Genomic DNA, 19,048 nt, shown 5'->3' with positions numbered 1-19,048 from the left:
GACATGGGGCTCGATCCCAGGACCTGGAGATCATGACCCGAGCCGAAGGCAGACGCCCAACCATCTGAGCCACCCAGGCGCCCCTAAATAATAGTACTTTTGATTAAGAAAGGATGATGGTATTTATGCTATTTTAAAATTAAAATATTACATTTAATTTTACTTGAATTTAATAGAAGAACAAGATAAATGGGGGCTGTATTGCCTGAATTTTCAAAGGCTTTATCATATTAATTATTCATATGTACAAAGGACAACTCAGGTGGGTATGAAAATCTTGAACCCCTGGATTTCCTTCAGAACTCTACCTGTTCTACTGCTCTCCCTTTTGGCCCTGATTGTTGTGAAAAAGGCTGAAGACAAACTGGGTTTTCTATCTTTTCTGCTTGGAAATTCTTGGAGATCCTGCCTTTACATAATAAGTTTGGTAATTTCACTAGGATGTAGCTCAGTGTTAAAGTTTTTGTATCAATTTTTTTTCTGAGTCAGAATATGCCTTTTCTACCTGCACATTTGAGCCTTTTTATAAGAAATTCTCTTTTATTATACTTCTGAATATTTTCTACATTAGTCTGTTTAACTTAGTAATACAAATTGTACAGTTGTTGGCTCTCCATTGTCCACCTCTATCATTGCTTTTGTGGTTTCTTGATTACTATATGCCCAACTATATTTTCAGTCTTATTCTAATTTTTTTGTTGCTCTTAACCTATCTTGCATGTTCATCACCCCTAAACACTACCAGCTTGCTTTCTTCACTTTCTATCATCTTGTCAGTTCTTTAGACTCTTTTTAGAGCAATCACATTGCCTTAGTTTTTTCAAGACTTTAGAGAACTATTTGCCAGAGTCATTCGGTCTTTTCCTTGAATAATTCCTCTCCCAATAAGGGTTTATTTGCCCTTTGCTCATGTCATTTTCCTCTTCTTTCTATGCATAAGTCTTAATAATCGTTTAATAATGAAGATTAATAATATTTCTGGTTATTAATCACTTTTGAAGAGGGCCACCTATTTACTGAATAACTGTATGTGGTGTAGCTGGACCTAGGTCAGTAGCTTTGATATAGATATGTTGTCTCAAACCCTTTCTCATCATGAAGTATTTCTTTTACCTCATGCTACCTCTCCCTTCAAATTTGGGCATTTAAGAGATTTATGGAACTCACATAAAGCCCCTTAAATCATAGTTTTGCAATAGTCACTGTTTCTTTGATATTTGCAGCCTCCATGGACCAGACTGCTGGTTGTAGATATTAAAAATGAAATATTCTTTAGTTTTCCATGATTTCTGCCTCCTCAGCCATTCTGTTTCTATGGGTATATTCTCTGATCTTCTCAAAACCTGAAAGCTACTTTTAGAGAAATCTGATCCCTGCTTGAGGTCTGAGGTATAAGTATAAGCTTTCCAAAGTCTCCCTTCATTAAGATCTAGATTTTAAAAGAACTGGCCAATATTTGCCATCACATGTGGCTTGAAGTTGTGGTCATTCTTTGTTAATCTCTTTTTAATTTCTTGTGTTGTTATTGGTAAGTTGCACAAAAAGGAATAGTAAAAAAAACCACATTGACTTTGCCATCTTTAGCTGGAAGTCCCACTTTTACTCCTGAATGACACTGCTGAATCTATAACCCAAATGGGGACATATTTCTCAGGAGTTGTGCAGTTTAAATAATACATGGTGATGCTGTGTTAGCCTCTAGAGAGACTACAGCCTCTATAAAACAATAAAAGTACATCTCCCGTGCCAGGAAATCTTGGATGATATTCTTTAAGTTCAAAATATTTTCCCAGGGTATGTAAGCTGGCTACACCCTTTTAGAAAGTGAAATGAATAGCAAATGTATTGCTTTATCTTTAGGTGCATTAACACAGCAGCAGTAGTAAAGTGCTTTCCCAGGAACTAAATTCTGCACATTTTAAGTGTAACTTCTGTTTTCATTTCCATTTTCTTTGCCTAGCAAAGAAGAGTTCCAAGCTACAAAAATATCTTCTTGATGAAGTATAATAGCTGGTTCTATGAACTTCTGCTCAGAAAATACGATGCATAATAAATGTAATATATCAAACTAGTTTTTATCTGTGCTCAATAAATAGCACAAAGAATTGAGGAGGGAGGTGGAGGAAGTTGGAGAAAGTAGATAACTAAGAATGGAAAGGAAATGCTGCAAAATGAAAAAAGGTCTAATTTAGAACCTGATGCAAGCACTTAAGTGTATTTTATTAGAGTTATCTCTTTTTATTAGATAAAAATTTTCTTTTATAATTTCTGTGCTCTTCCAAGTAGTCAGGCATAGAACCTTTTTCAAAAAGTGCTTGTTGAAAAAATACGACAAAACTAAATAAGAAAGACCCCAAAAGGTTGCATAAGCAAGTGACCCAATTTCATTCTTAGTATTTCCACAGTATGGAGGTTCCTCAAAAAATTAAACATAGAGCTACCTTATGATCCAGCAATTCCACTTTTGGGTATATATATCTGAAGGAAATGCAAACACTAATAAAAAAGATATCCACACCCCTGTGTTCATTGCAGCATTACTTACACAATAGCCAAGACACGGAAGCAACCTAAGCAACCACTGATGGATGAATGGATAAGGAATATGTGATGTGAGATATATATATATATAACAAAATGTGTAATTATATGTATAAATATAACAGAATATTATTCAGACAAAAAAAGGAGATCTTGTCATTTGTGACAACATGGATGGACCCTGAAGGTATTGTACTAAGTGAAATAAGTCAGAGATAGACAAATACTATATGGTCTTGCTAATATGTAGAATCTCAAAAATACAAAAACAAAACAAAACAAAACAAAAAAATAACTCCAAAAACTTGACTCCTAGACACAGAGAACTTTTGGTAGTTGCCAGAAGTAAGGAGTTGGGGTGGGGTGGGGTGGTGGATAAAATGGGTAAAATGGGTCAAAAGGTACAAACTTCCAGTCACAAAATAAATCATGGGGATGTAATGTACAGCATGGGGACTATTGCTAATAATACTGTTTCGTATATTTGAAAGTTGCTAAGAAAGTAGATCTTAAAAGTTTTCAGTACAAGGAAAAATTTGTAACTACACGTGGTGATGAGTGTTAACTAGATTTATTGTGGTGATTATTTCACAACCACATATACAAATCATGTTATACACCTGAAACTAATGTTATACATCGACTAAATCCCAATTAGTACTATACATATATGCTTTAAAATTGAGCACAAATAGAAACCAGTTTAGTATACTGTATTTATTATGCATTGTATTGTCTGAGAAGTTCACGGAATCAGCTATTATACTCCACACAAAGAAAATGTTTTTGTGTCTTGGAACACACACCTTCTTTGCAAGGCAGAGAATATAGAAGTAAGAACAGAGGACTTATACCAGGACTGACTTTCCTAAGTAGTCATAAAATTCGCAGAGGAATGGAGTTTGGGACTTAAAATGACATCACTGGCAATGGCAGTTAGCATAGTGAGAAGGCCAAACTTTCACCACTCTTCCCCTAGTTGGCTGCTTTTTTGTTCTCTTTGCCCAGCCTTTTCTCCTGATCGGTAATTTTCCTTGCAACCAGCACCTTCCTGCCTCATCTTTTCAGGGGCTTTCCACAAGCGCTTCGCCAGCTGTGTTCTCAGAAGCTATCCCAAGTGTCCCCATGGTCTTGAGCCCCAGCAGAACCATCCCGCTCACTCCCCACAATCAGCCATTTTTATCACAATATAGTCTACCAGAGCAGTGGGTCTCCTTGTCTAGAAGGGCTCTTACTGTCTTTCTTCTGGAGCCTGGTGTTCCAGGGGGGCCTGGCCAGCCTCTTCCACCCTGTCAAGTGAACAGACAGACAGGTGACAGTAATTACACAGCACTGACATATTTCCTCTTCAACATCTGCTTGTGCTGCAGGGAGGGTGGATGGATACACACCAGCTAGGGAGTTATCCTCCCTTTGGATGTGGATTACTTCTACTGTTTATAAACCATATGTCTATGCAGGAAATGAGGGACTACAGGACAAAATGCTAATGACATGGCTTCATCTGTTCATCACCACTGTCTAACTTGTCTTTGGGCATCAGTTATAGAGTATCTGAGTCAAACTATCTCCCACTGTGTTGCTGCAGAGTGGATAAATGAAGCATGCCATGTGTCAGGTACGGCTACTACGGGTTTGGATTTCTACCTTTGGACTTCTTGTTCTGTTTGGCTAACCTGTGTAGATTCACACCTGCATGTGAATAAAATCTCACAATACTCATGCATCTTCCCAAAATAGAAAATGAAGGAAATTTATGAATCTATAATGAGACATGTGAGACTTACATTTACCACTTAGTAAAAATGGCAGGTAGCATTTACTGAAGGTTTATGATGCAGCAAGGTCAGTCACTGAATTCCCACCATAACCTTTAAAAGTAGGCTATTTATCCTATTTTGCAGATGAGAAAATTGAGATTTACAGAAAGTGGCCCAAGGCCACAGAGCTGGTAAGGCACAGAGCATGAGACAGGACCTGGGCCTGTCCCCAAAATCAAGTTCTTCCTACCACATCAGACCTCTCCCCCAGGGGAACTTCCTCATCAAGAAGATCCAGAGAAACACATTTTCCAGATTATTACACGTTTAAAAATTCTGAAAAACAAGGTAAGATGATCAAATTGTGGTTTGTGAGATTTCATGGGATTAATCCTAAGAGATTTGCCTTGAGCATGTAAGCTGTATAGATCTACCAGATCTTTTTCTTTTTATCATGTACTACAAATAATACAATGTCTTCTTAGGGTATATGACTCCTGTATCCTGGAAGGCCAACAATTTACTGGCTTGTTCCTTCCATCAGCTAGCCCTACATTTTAAGATGGGAATTAGATGTTTGCATTCATAAATGAAGACCTCAAGGGCAGGGCTTGGTGAAGCAAGTCACCCCAAATTCAGAAGAACGAGAAATGTTTTTTGAACCCTAGAGTAGCAGATAAGGAGGAGGAAAAGGTATTTTTGCTCCTAAAGATGCTTTTTCTGGAGCAAGTATGTCACATCATTACAAGTTTGCTTTCAAATGCCCACATAATTACTTGTCTTCCACGTTCTCCTTTCAAGCCCTTAGGTCCTTCGATGGTATTGTCAAATCCAGGAACTCCCTAAAAAACACAAAATAAAGAGAAAAATTTTGAATCTCTCGCCTTAAAAATGTAACTGCGTATAACACATTTACTCACTCCCCCCCTTAAAAAATTGACAAAATAGGTCCAATCCATTTAAAACCATAGATAGGTAGAAATTACAAATGGCTTATACATGATTTCTTTTCCTCCTGTGTTCTGCATTGTCAGAAGAGAGTGGGGACCTAAGGTGAGTGTTGGGGGGATGCGGGGGAGGGGAGCAAGAGCTCACCATAGAAGGCATTGCCAAGAGAAGCAAGGGTGACATGGCTTGTGTTTATGACAATTCTCATCCTGGGTCTGGAGGTACCCCTTCTTACTACTGCCATCCTTTCTCTTAATATTTGCTCTTCTTTCTTGGGGACTACACAAGTTTATACTTGAGGTTGTTAGATTTTTACTCTCCCCTACCTTTGGGAGAAGGGAGACGGTTTGTAATGGGCTCCACCACAAGAACATAAGTACACTGAGCAGCACTGAGGACTGCATCTGCCATCCATTCTCTCTTTCTCCCCTCAGATGCCTGGTAGCCTTCTAGCCCCATATGTTCACTGCTACTTTTCCAGTTTTCAGAAAATTCTGGCATCTTGAGTTTCCCCCAATATTCATACAAACATTCTAGCAGGAACTCACTGTGGGACATTATCCTTAGCAGTCCAAACAGAAAGCTTTCTATCTTGGATAGTTAGGACCACCAATAGAGCAGTATGCCCATGATGCTGGGACAATCAATTGAGCCAGTCAGTTCAGTCAATGCTCCAATAAATTGAGAGGGGACAAGAATTATCCAGTCCTGCTGAGTGCCAGCTGCTGGGCTGTTTGGCTGATAGCAGCCCAGATTACCTTCATCAATCAATAAGTAATTTGAGATCACCAACAGGGACATGTCATTGTTCCAAATACTTAGAAAGATTTTTAAACAAATAGTTTCGACACTTACAGTTTATAGGCTACCAGAGAGAAAAAGATGCTCTTAGAATTTACTTTATAACTGAGATTACCAGAATTTATGTGAAAACTTAGTTCTTTCCCCCCACATACCAAAGCCAAAGATTATTTTCTACAATTTCTGTTTTAAGTTTAAATATTTGTCTGTTAAGTTCTCCAAGCAGGGTATACCTAAATCACAATATTAGAGATTGTATTTTGGCAAAAAAAGGAAAAGGAAAATAATGTAAAGTCCAAAATCTTATTCCACTGGATGTATAAATAACTTATCGAGGTCCAACTCCAAACTATTTAATTGAAGAGATGGCATTAAAAAGTCATACGCTAGCATATTCTACAGAATAGAATATCCTAGTTGTTTGGTCAGTCTGAATATGATCTGTCCAGTCTTTCAATTTTTTTCTATGCAACTGGACAAAAGAACATCTAACACAAATTTATGATTCAACATGGGCTTCTAATGATATGTTTTAGAATCATGAACCTTACTACACTCTGTAGCTCAAATGATCTGGTTCAGTTTTCTCCCCAGTATTACATGAGATTACATGAAATTTTTAAAAATGGGAAATTCCAAATGGCCACACTAGCTGTCACATGATTGGAAGTTCTGTCTGAATAAGCACAGATTTTCAGGAATTTGTGCCATTTGTATGCATTCCTACGAATAATCTGATCATGTGTGGGTTCTATTTATTCAATCAATCTTGCTCTCCCCAATTTTTCCTGAAATAGTAACCCATAAAAACCACACGTAAAAAGACTCAGAGAATTGTCTTTGATTTGAGATGTATACTCCCAAGAGGGTGGGAAGAATCATCATGCATTAAAAAACTAAAATTAGTATCGTGACAAGCAGCACATCACAGAAGTTCTAGTGGGTTGAATTTTCAGCCATCTCAAAGTCATAGAACCTTAAAAAAAAAAAACCGTCTTACATTATTCAGATTCTTCTGGAAGTGTTAAGTAATCATACAGACAATTTGGCAGACAATTAGGGGGGATTCTGACCAAAGTACATGGCAATTTTATAGCAGTATCCCAAGGAAATTTTTGGCCTTCATATATAGATGACTGAAAGGTCTTTGAACTACTATTTATTATTTTTATTTATGGATACTTTTTTATTTCTAACTAGATACTTAGAAGTTGTTTCAAAACTCTCAGGTCATCAGACTATTATCAGAAAACATCACTTATTAAACAATGTAGTCTTCAAGAGCAAATTCCTCTGCTTTTAAAATAGTTATCTTCGATGTATACCTAACATTTATATTTCTCAATATATTGCACTAAATTCTTTCTCTGACCAATCCATTGATAACTCCTCCTCCAATATACAAAGTCCTGTGAGTTTCCCAGTTGCCCCACATCCTTATCGGCACTTGTTATTGTCAGTTGTTTTTTTTTAAATTAGCCATTCTGATGTGTGTATGCAGTACATGCTATGGTATTTTGCTGGTGGAAGTGTAAATTAGTACAGAGTTTTTTGAAAACTGGCTTAAAAGGCTTAAGCTTAATGAGACTGAACGAACTATTGTCACCGACAACTATGTGGATGAATCTCACAAGCATAAACTTGAGCAAAAGAAGCCAGAAACAGAAGAGTGTATCCTATATGATTCTACTTACTTAAAGTTCAGGGATATTGGTAAAACTAATTTATGGTTTTAGGACAGTGATTACCTTTGGGAGAGGCTGGTAGTGATTGAATTAGACATGGGGGGCAATTTCTGGGATGTCCCATTTCTTTACCTGGGTGGTGATTACACAGGCACATTTACATTCATCAAGCTGTGCATTCGTAACATGTGTACTTTTCTGATGTTACAGTTCAAAACTAAGTTCTAGAATAATGCCCAGCATAGTGATTATAGACAATACTGTATCATATGCTTCAAAGTTGCTAAGAGACTAGACCTTAAATGGTCTCATCACAAAAAAAGAAATGATAATTCTGTGACACGATACAGGAGTTAGCTAACCCTATGGTGGTAATCATATTGCAGTATATAAATGTTACCAAATCAGTAGCTTATAACAACTTAAATTTACACCATGTTCTATGTCAATTATATCTCAGTAGAAAAGTTTAATAAACAAACCTAAATCCTAATTCATTAAGATTTTGGAGACTTACTTTTGTGTGGGTGGGGTGATGGAAGTCCTATAGTACTGATGTTTCACTGGACTTGGCATATCCCCTACACTGGTGTGGGTCATGCCTATTTCGCCAGGTTATATCCAGGAGAGCAGGCACCTTTGTGTCATAGGTTTTGCCTAAAACGGTCCTAGCTGGCTTGGATTCACGAAAATTAAGTTCATATTCTTAACTGATAAAGGCTCTTGGGGAATGGAAGAAAAGAGATGGCTTTGTTTCTTCCACCCTATCCATATTTTGAGGTACTCAGAGGAAGAGAATGGAAGGGACTAGAATTCCTTCATGGCTCTGAAGCACAGTAACAATTCTGAATATGTATTCTCAAAAAACAAATGCACCAATGTCGGACAAGATCTTCTCACTGTCCATGCTCATTCCATAGATGAAGAGGGTCTAGCACAAGGGAAATGCTTTTAAAATTCCACAACAGTTGTGCTTGTGATGATCTAAACTCAGGATTTCTATTGTAGTAATGTAAAGTGGGGCTCTCTTCTTATCAGAAGCTGATGGCAACCAAGCCCTGTTTAGCTCACAGCCCACGCAGTGCCAGCACTTACAGGGTCTCCTCGCTGGCCCTTTGCACCTTGGTCACCAGAAACCCCTCGCTTTCCTGGGCTTCCCTAAAGATAATACAAATCAGAAGAAGGATAAGAAAAGAATTAATAACATTAGTAAAAACAAAGAGCTTATCTTCTCCCTCATTTGAATAATTAAAATTTTTCTACTAGAGTTACTATTTTTTTAAGATTTTATTTGAGAGAGAGAGAGAGAGAGAGAGAGAGAGAGATACCCAGAGAGAGAACACAAGCATGGGGAGTGGGAGAGGGAGAAGCAGGCTCCCTGCAGAACAGGGAGCCTGATGTGGGGCTCGATCCCAGGACCCTGGGATTATGACCTGAGCCGAAGGCAGACGCTTAACCATCTGAGCCACCCAGGTGCCCCTAGAGTTATTTTTAAGCTGGACAGATGGACAACCAAAAAATAGTTTCAGGCATCACGTAAATAATTTAAGAGTGATCTCAATTATTTACCACAGGGAGGAAGTCTGTGTTCCAGACACATTTGTTGTCTTAGTTTTTACAGCTACTTTATAAACCAGGTATTGTTTGTAGATTTCTTTTAATGAAGCAGCTGAGATTCAGAGACATTATCCATTTTCTCCAAGGTGGTTGTATCAGCTAGAAACTGGGTTTCTGACTCAGCTGTTCACACCCCAAAGACAGACAAAGTGGATGATGGAAGTATGGCTGCTGTTGGTGTCTGTTCTAAATGGGAATGAGTGGCAGATGCTTGCGGTGTGCTGCCCCACCCTACAGACCCTTGTTAACACCCTGCTGCCATTCTTAGTGTGGTAGCTGCTTTTCATTAATGGCCCTAATTCTTTACTTCTGTATCTATGCCCTTTGCCATGTGACTCTGTAATGCTTTCCAGTTGTCCCGAGTTTGGCCATGACTGAATCTGGCCGACAGAAAGAGATGGAAGTGTTGCTGTGCGAGCTCCAAGTCTAGGCCTTAAGAGACCTTGAGAGAACCTGTGTGTTTCTACTTGCTCCCTTGTGCATCTGCCATGGCCATGAAAAGGTGGCGGAAAACAAAGCCAGACAACGCTTCCTGGTCCTAGGAGGAAGATAAGAGACATGTGGAATAAGGCTGTCAGCCAACCTACAGACACCTGAGCCAAGATCAGCCATGCTTAGCCTAGACCAGGGATCTGGGCTACAAACCTCAGACACATAGGAAATAAATGTTTATTGTTGCATGCAGTTGAGGTTTTGTGATTGTCACAAAGCAATTTTGTGGTGCTCACTGACTGATACATTTAGGGTAGCTGTTTTACTCTGTTAGTCACACCTCTAATTGCCAGGACATTTTTCATGTTGTCTCTTTTTTGAATCCCTACCTGGGATCCTTCATCACCCTTTTCTCCTTTTTCTCCGGGAAGACCACTCTCACCCTAAAAAACAGAAGAATAAACTCAAATTTCCATTTTCTTGATGAGAAATAGTTCAGAAGGGCCTTTTTGGGACAAAGAGAAGGCTCTACCTGTTCTCCATTTAATCCGCCAATTCCACTTCCTCCAAGTTCTCCCTGAAAAGACAGATGTGATCAGAATAGAGTGTATTACACATTTAGGTGGAAAGAAGTCAGACCCCAAACAAAAGTCTAGTTTTGTCTTTCATATACAGCCTAGTCCTGAGTAATAACAAAGATTACCGAGTAATAGAAACTGTGAACAAATAATACACATTCCCTGCAATAAAAAACAAGAATAAGCGGCTGGTAATAAAGGAAGATCCAGAGAAACTTCATTTGTATGATCTACTGTTTAGTAGTTTCAAAAAATGAAAATATTTCTAGATAAGAGATGGGCAGATAAATGGATACCATTGGTACCATACCTCCTGTCCATTTAGTCCCCTGTTTCCCTGAAAATAGAAAGGACAGTAGTGGTTAGTGTGAGAAAGTGGAATTAATGTTGGAAAGACTGATCAATGCCTAATGCAACCCTTACCTTAGGACCTTTGGCACCATGGCATCCCTTAGTACCTTGCTCTCCCACTGGTCCATTGGTTCCTCTGTCTCCCTGAGAAAGAGAACATACCTAGATGAGCCTTTTCCATTGTACTCTGGATTCTTAGAAATTTTACAAGTTTTGTACTGGAAAAAAATGTGTAACTGCTCATGGTTTATAATCCAGAATTCATGCTTATTAAACCTGAGAATGGAAGTAAATCAGAACTACTCTGATGACAACCCTTTGCTTTGGATCCCACCTGGATACTGCCCTAGGTAGGGTGGTATCTAAATAAAACAGACATACAAACAAGTGGCAGCTAAAATTATTCTCAAAATTTCAGCAGCGATTCCAGGAATAGATAATGAAGAATTGGTGAGGCACCAGAGAAGGATGCTCTAGGTATGATCTAACTAAAATCTAAGCATGATTTCCAATCCAAAATCCATATTCCTTCTCTTTCTTTAACCAAATATCATTCCTACAATCCTTGTCTTGGTTACCCCACTAGTCTGTGTAGTCTTGTGATCTGGAAACAAAGAGATCATCCTCTGCTTCTCTCTCCCCAGGTCACAATTACTTACATTCATCCTCTTTAACATACCCCCTTATACTGCCCCCAACTAAGATTAGGACTGCTTTGTCCTACACCTACTACTGCAAGGCTTCTACCTGTAACCCCTGCCTTATTAGCATCCATACATTGCCTGAGTATGGTTTCTAAATCCATGCCCCCATTATTTTTACTCCTGTGCTTAATATCATCCAATGACTGCCCATCAACTGGAAGATACCAAATCTTCTGTAGGATATTCAAGATTCCCAGTTACTCTGGGTCTTGCTTGCCACGTAACCTCCTCACTGTGTCCTGGGTTCCAACCATGTTGGCTATGTGCCATTCTACACACACACACACATACACACACACGCACACAAATTCTCTGACTCAGTCACATACCTTTGAACACATTGTTCTCTCTCTAGTAATATGTTCTCCCCCACAAACTTTGCCTGAAGAAATATCTATTTGTGCTTCAGATGTCTGCCCAAGCATTACCCCTTGTTTGCAGCCTTCCCCTCCCAAGCCTTAACTACTACCAAGGCTGTTAGGTATTTGCTCTGCTATGCTTTGCCACAATGCACCTCATTGTAACATTGGAAGAGTCGTTGTGTTTAGCAGCTGGAAGCATGGTTGTCTCATTTGCCTTTCCACTTGTCTGAAGTTACCTGAGATAAGAATCATATTTTTTCTTTTCCTTATTTTTTATTTCTAGGGTCTAGACACTGTGCCTGAAACATGGTAGAATGCCTTAATATATATTTGTTAGATGAATACATGAGTGGAGAAGTTCACTTATTATGGTAAATGGTAAGATGCTCAATATATAATTGTTAAAGGAATGCACGGATGGAAGGAAGAAAGGAAGAAGGATGGATGGATGGATGGATGGCTGGATGAATGGATGGGTGGATGGACGTGAGAAAGAGTGGAGGTCCTTGATAAATAATGTGGGGAGTTGGTTTACCTGTGCAAAATGGATCAGGAAGGGGGAAATGGCAGTGATTTGAGTCCCCTGGTGAAAAAAATAACTTTCGCATTAAGTTCATTGTGCAGCGTTGGTGAACAGCCAAAGAGGAGACAATAGGTTAATAAACCATTATTGACCACCAGAAGCAAAGCCCAGTGAGAATTAGAAAAGACCTCAGATTTTGTACATGAATTCTTAGACTCTGACTTTTCTTGTTTCCTTCTGAATTGACACAAACGATTTCCTTTTGCAGATATGTTCTCAGGAATAAATAGAGGTGAAATAAACCTTGACTTACAGCAACACCTTCCTCTCCCAGATAGCCCTCACTGCCTTTAAAACCTGGGAATCCCTGGAAATAAGGAAACAAAGAATGCATTAGAACTCCACAGACCAAAAACCAAAGGTCATCAAGCAAAAATCTTTAACTATAGTTTTACTTTATGTAGGATTACAGGAGTTTGAAAAAAAAAATAATCCTCCCCCCACAACCTAGGCTGTATTTATACACATAAAAATAAATGTAGTTTTGAAACAAGTATCCAGATAGCTCAAGGGTGTGTGCATGTGTGGATCATAATGCTGTCCATAACCCTCTCTGGGGTTATATATAGTGCTGGAATATTTTTTCTCAGTCAAACCTTCAAGTGAACACAGCTATATTTGCCCTTGACAGACTAGAATTACCCTCTTTTCTTAAAAAAAATCTCTTTTAGGATTTATGCTACACATAGAAAAATAGACCACACACATTTCTTTTCATTCTTTCTGAGCCCGGCTTATTTATTTATTTATTTTTTAAATCTACCATTCTCCTTCCATAAAGTTGAAGCATTCAGGAAATAGTCCGAAAATTTTCTTCAGAGACACAAACATGTTGATTTGGGAGTTATGGTGCTATCTACAAATTATTCACAAATCAAACACACATGTAAACAAGCAGTATTGAAATTATTAAACACATCCATAGTATGTTTGTACATATTTTAGCACTTAGCATATTTTAGCATGCTCCCAAATCATATATTTTTTTATAAGAGTACATAATTTTTTTGGGGTTAGGAAATACATAAATCTACTTTTGGCTACTGTTTTATGATTGGCATTTTTGTGCATACATCTGTGATATTTTTGGTCTGGCTAAAGCTGACTGAAATGTTGCCACATCTTCTGTGAGGACAGGGTGAGCTGACCTAATTTGCTTGTCAGCAGACTACCCAAAACATACCCTACTTCATTTAAATGACTCTGCAGTCATTAAAAATGGGAATTGAAAGGACACTGATATTCAAGAGGTTTTCATTATTCAACACAGAGATCACCGTTGATTTCTGGGTGTCGTTGTCATCCCTGCTGGAACACTAGATAATCAAGGATCTTGGCAGTTGTCCCTCCTGACACTTGTATTGAAAGTTTTTTAGAAGACTCCAATTTAGAATGCCAAGGGAAAGCCAGGCGTATCTAGTTGTCATGGAGAGTAAGTGGTTACCTCAAAGGCTCTATCTAGAAGTTAAAATCATCCTTTATTTCCACCTAACCCTATGTCTGAAAGACATACTACATTCAAATAAGGTGAGCCATAAATCTTAACTAAAATCACCTTTTTCCCCGGTGGTCCAGGATCCCCCATTATGCCATCCCCTCCAATGCACTTGCAGAATAAACAGCAGCACGTCCTTTCAGCAACATTAACCTTGGGGAAGAGTAAGAAATACATGACATTGGGTGGCATTCCTTCCCAAATCACACATACACGCTCGATGGTGTCATTCAGACTTCTTCCACAGTTTCATTATTCCCCATTAAAGTAACCATGCTCCAGAGAGAGTGCATGAGACAGCCTTTAGCTGCTATCCTTCCTTCTGTGGTCTGCATTCTCCACCCTATGATAACTTCAAATCAACTCAAAGAGGTTTCTTTTATTTTTTAAATTTAAATCATAGGTAGTTAATATACAGTACAATATTGGCTTCTGGAGTAAAATTCAGTGATTCATCACTCACAGACAACATCCAGTGCTCATCATAACAAGTGCCCTCCTTAATCCCATCACCCATCTAGCCTATCCCCCCACCTCCTATCAACCCTCAGTCTGTTCTCTGTTAAGAGTCTGTTATGGCTTGTTTCCTCAAAGAGGTTTTTGTATCCTCAAAATGCTATTAGCTTAGCCATGGCCAGCTTAGTGCATACTAATTTATTAATGTGATCTCTTGATCCCACCCCATCCCAGCATTGACCATGGTGTTGCTGATTACCTTATATAATTCTGCCCCCAATAATTTTGTTCAATAAAATGAATGCTGTTTTCTCCTTTCCCTATTTTGTGAAATCTTTGCATGCTAAAGGATTTAGACAGTGCCCGATGTCATAGTGCTTAGAATGGAGTCCAATGGTAAACACTTCCAGAAAAGTTTTTGTGACAGGATTTCAAAAACACCAACTACATACTCAACATTTCCAAAACCCTTGCTGTAGAGGATGGGGGAATGGGGAGAAGATTCCCCTTTATACCTTGGCTGAAAAACCATATTATATATTGAAAAATATCAGTGAATTTTATCCTGACTAGGTTCATATTCCACTGCATTTCTACAATTAACCCACAAGATTTATTTTTAGGAAAATTTGCAGTAAACACCATGCTTGGCCTTGGTGGGGTAGAATCACTCTTTGTGTTGAAAAGTTTCCCATCAAAAATCTAGTGTGATGAAAAATGAAAATATTTTGTCATAATAATCATTTAGCAATTGTGCTTCTGGGTCTATTATATAATGTTCCTTTTCAGCCATTAGAAAAAAATTTTCCCCTAAAAATGTCAGAAAAACCAATAAAACTTGAAATGTGTGAAATCAAATAACAAACTGGATTCTTTGATTTTATATTAGATAATACCAATTTTCTTCAGATCACTAAAACCCTACAGCATTAGATCTTTTATTATTAATGTTAAAATTGATCTATTTCTAAAATTAAGTTTTTCTTTGATAATCTAGCATTGATGTGATATTGAAACACTGACAGGCTTGTTTTGAGGAATAACTTCCTCCCTCTATGAATTACCAATACGAATTTCAAAGACAGGGGAAAAAATAGTAGGAAAAAAAGGACCTTTTGTAAAAGAGACACAGTCTTCCCATGTAGAAAAAGCAATTCCAACAAAACTTCCATATTCTTGAAGTAATTATTTTCACGTAATTACTACACTTAACAAATGGTGTTTAAACATCTATTTATATACACATTCTACAGGTGAAAAATAGTAGGAGCTAGCGTGTTATTGGAAGGTGTCTTGATGTGATTACAGAATTCATAAATCATAAGCAAATGAGAGATCATTAGCCAGTTATTAAGGTGAAAGTGGTGCCACATAATCTGGTAACCCTTCACCACTCTAGTTTGAATCCTTGTACATTTCTGAAAGAAATAGGACTAGGCTGCACCCATGTAGACATTAGGTTCTAAAAAGAGTTCACAAGGCAAACACTGCAGTCAAGACATTGACAAAGCTTTTGATCGCACATGCAGTACAACATAGGAGGAGGTCCATCATCATGTTGCTCTGTTCTTCCTCCAATATCGGGGCAGGTTCCTCTTCCTTTGGTTGAACTCCAAGTGCAATCGGCTCTCCTTTACAAGCCATGTTGCAGGGAAAATACACATCTTAAACACGAGTATTATACTCACTGCAGTGAGCTGTGACACTTAGGATCCACAAGGGATGTGAAAACCAGCTGGCTGAGGGAGCAGTGGATTCACCCTGTCACCTCAGATTCCCTCCAGTGCTTACATTCAGTGACTGTAATTCGGGCAGGATCATAGGTGCTATAAATTTCTTCCCTTTTTTGCCAAGCATATTAATTAAACGTGCTTTGATGTCTCTCTACCATATTACATTTTTTTTTCAAAACACCTTCTTATTTAGGCTGTTTACTAATTCAGAAAAGCCTTTTTCTCACACCCAAGTGAACAAAATTAGTCCAAATTCATAAGCATAAATACTAAATCTATATACAAAACAAATAGAAAATTTAAACTCACCAGCCTTTTCTAAGTAACTTACCAGTTGCTTTGACAGTCGGCTCCCAAGGTCCCTCATTCCAATAGTGAGCTGGATCCTGTACTCAAACCCTTTCCCGAATTCAATGTAGAGAAGATCAGCCAGGTCACTTGAATCGGTGGCTCCATCCAGAGCAACAGTTATGAAGGCATTCAGGCCTATCCAACACAGTTTACAATTCTCTGGGTAAGGTGGTTTTGGCTATTTTAATCTTTTTGCATATGTATCTAAATTGTTATTCTAGGAAAACAGTTGCAAGAGGAACACTCATTTTATTGTCTACTTCCCCCAACCATGCAATGTAAAACTGACAAGTGACAAGACTATCATCAGAGAACAAAAGGAATTACATTTTTCAAAGCTAATTAAATTGGAGGCAGGGGATATTACAACAGAACTTCCAGTTCCTGGATGACTTGAAGTGAGATATAATGATTTAAAAAGGGTCCATAGAGTATACTAAGATACAGAAGAACTGATATGTCAAGAAAGCAAATGTTCCAAATTTTTGCCATTCAAAGGGGGATCCTTGGACAGCAGCACTTACATCACCTGGGAACTTCTCAGAAATACAGAATTATCTACAGAATCAGAATCTGTATTTTAATAAAATCACCACATGACTTATATGCACATTAAAGTTTGAGAAGCACAGCTATAATGACCTCTTAAGGATTTGAGAATCCAGTTGGAATTAGAGTAAGAGACTGTAAGACCATAAGAGACCTCTTGTCAGGCAGTTAGAAACAAATGACACATAATCATCCAGAGCTGTAGCTCATAAACTTTGGAATTTTATAGACCATTATAGACCAGAATATTTCAAAGAAATCTGTAAGGGACTAACAAAGGGTTTTGACTTACTTAGCAAAGTATTAATTGATACAAACATGAAATTATAAAGTACTGATTGATATAAACATGAAATGATACCAGTAATAATCCTGGCAATCCTTATGGTGGAGGTAACCGCAGCAACAACTGTGCTCTCATTTATTAATAGTTACTATGTGCCTGGAAGTCAGTTAAGTGCTTTCCATGCATTAGCTTACTTGTAAGCTACAAATCCAAATGTATGGATATGTAGAATTATAGCTGTATTTTACAGATAAGTGAACTGAGGCTTGGAAAGGTTATTTGACTGGCTTGAGTGGTATTTTTAGTTTTTCACCTCCAAAGCCTACCATCAAAAGACATTTTTATAACAAAAGTATACTAAGGACATAATCAGAGTAAACATCAGTCCTAAAATTGAATAAACTTAGCTTTATTGGCATAAGTTTCCTCATTTCATTATGGATGAGTGAAGACATCTTTAGATGGGACTTGGAAGCCAATGGACTAGAACAAGGAAATGTTCACAGACCCGAGAGTTAAGAATGTTTTCTAAGTGTATGTATGATTCTGAATGAATGATTTTGGGTGAGAGGAAGAAGAGAATGAGGAGAATAAAGTTTCAGGGACATATTGGGGAGGCTCAAGTTCTAGGAGAGGAAAACAGAGAGGTTGGCTAAAGTGGAATAAATGAAGAAACACCAAAGAATAGGGTGACCAACTTGTCCTGATTTACCAGGACTTCCCTCATTTTAGTGTTGATATCTCTGGCTTCTCTCAAATAAACAAGGTGTTAGTCACTCTTCTAGGAATGAGAATGACAAGAAGAAAAGGGACGGTGGAGTGGGCTGGGATAGACAGTGAGGAATGCTAAGCTCATCAAAAGAGTTTACTGATCAAGAGAAGGCATGCTAATAGATCTATTTATAAGGGGGGAAATCTCACATCTGATTTTTCTTGTAAGTTCCAAGAAATGTAAAAATGTAAGAGTTATGAGAACCATGGGATTGTTGATCTGCAGCAAATAATGCATATAACTATTATTTGTAACTGCTTTCCTCAGGATGGGGAACTCTGATCCTGCTCCTTTCAGACTCATCCAATAATAAGTCAAAAGATCTTAAATACAATTCCTAAAAATAAATTAAGAAAATATTTCAAAAATTGAAAGAGTGTAAGAATCACCGAGAAGACTCTAGAGCACTAGATTTAAAGAAACTAAATGAATTCAAACCCCAATCCATGTGGATTAGTTAAAAAGCCACATCCACCATTGAGTATCCTTTTCTCCAGGTCTCCTCTTGTCTCATGATGAGTGCACAGTTTATACATATAGATACCTGGCCCCAAATTAGGGAGGCTCTCCTAGGTTACTGGATCATAGGGCCAAGCATCAACTGAAATCATATATGCTTAAACATGGGAAGCCAGAGCTAGGGGTACTCCTTGTCCATATTGAGAACCATTTAACACTTTTCAAAAAACATTATGGCCATCATCCCTTCATCTCTCCCATTCAGAGATTCTGAATTTTTGAGGATATTAAAAATCTAGCTTCTGAAGTTGAAACTCATTTAATAGTTTTTCCTTGGGAGTTGGGAAAAAGAAGGTTGGTCTTAGAAATCTGGGTGTTCTGAGGGAAACTTCCTGGAGAAAACTCTTATGTTGTGTGCAGAAGATACATCTTTTTCACCACAAAAGAAAAGCTTAAATTATTTAAGAAAAAAAAAAAAAAACCAAAAAACAAAACCCTACCCACCCAAATTAAGCACTCTAGGGTCTTATTCTCAGTCTTCATTAATATCTCCACTGTAGATCATAAAAAAAACGCCAAGACTTG

General features: G+C 38.0%; 1 protein-coding gene across 1 annotated transcript in view; it reads right to left on the bottom strand.

The window, feature by feature from the left end:
• The window catches only part of COL6A6 (collagen type VI alpha 6 chain), a 137,017-nt gene that overhangs the window by 70,048 nt on the left and 47,921 nt on the right, over positions 1-19,048 (bottom strand). Inside the window, exons 11-20 of the mRNA XM_034994555.1 lie at positions 16,378-16,532; positions 13,918-14,010; positions 12,616-12,669; positions 10,786-10,857; positions 10,673-10,699; positions 10,317-10,361; positions 10,174-10,227; positions 8,831-8,893; positions 5,078-5,143; positions 3,777-3,830 (exon numbers count right to left, since the gene is read on the bottom strand). Coding sequence (XP_034850446.1) covers positions 3,777-3,830; positions 5,078-5,143; positions 8,831-8,893; positions 10,174-10,227; positions 10,317-10,361; positions 10,673-10,699; positions 10,786-10,857; positions 12,616-12,669; positions 13,918-14,010; positions 16,378-16,532 — 683 coding nt within the window. The remainder of the gene's footprint in view (positions 1-3,776; positions 3,831-5,077; positions 5,144-8,830; positions 8,894-10,173; positions 10,228-10,316; positions 10,362-10,672; positions 10,700-10,785; positions 10,858-12,615; positions 12,670-13,917; positions 14,011-16,377; positions 16,533-19,048) is intronic.

This window comes from Mirounga leonina, unplaced genomic scaffold (genome assembly GCF_011800145.1).
Source record: "Mirounga leonina isolate KUSES-001 unplaced genomic scaffold, KU_Mleo_1.0 Mir_115, whole genome shotgun sequence".
NCBI classification, from domain to species: Eukaryota; Metazoa; Chordata; class Mammalia; order Carnivora; family Phocidae; genus Mirounga; species Mirounga leonina.
Note: the sequence above shows the minus strand (reverse complement) of the source record. Positions and strands in the feature narration are given on the sequence as shown.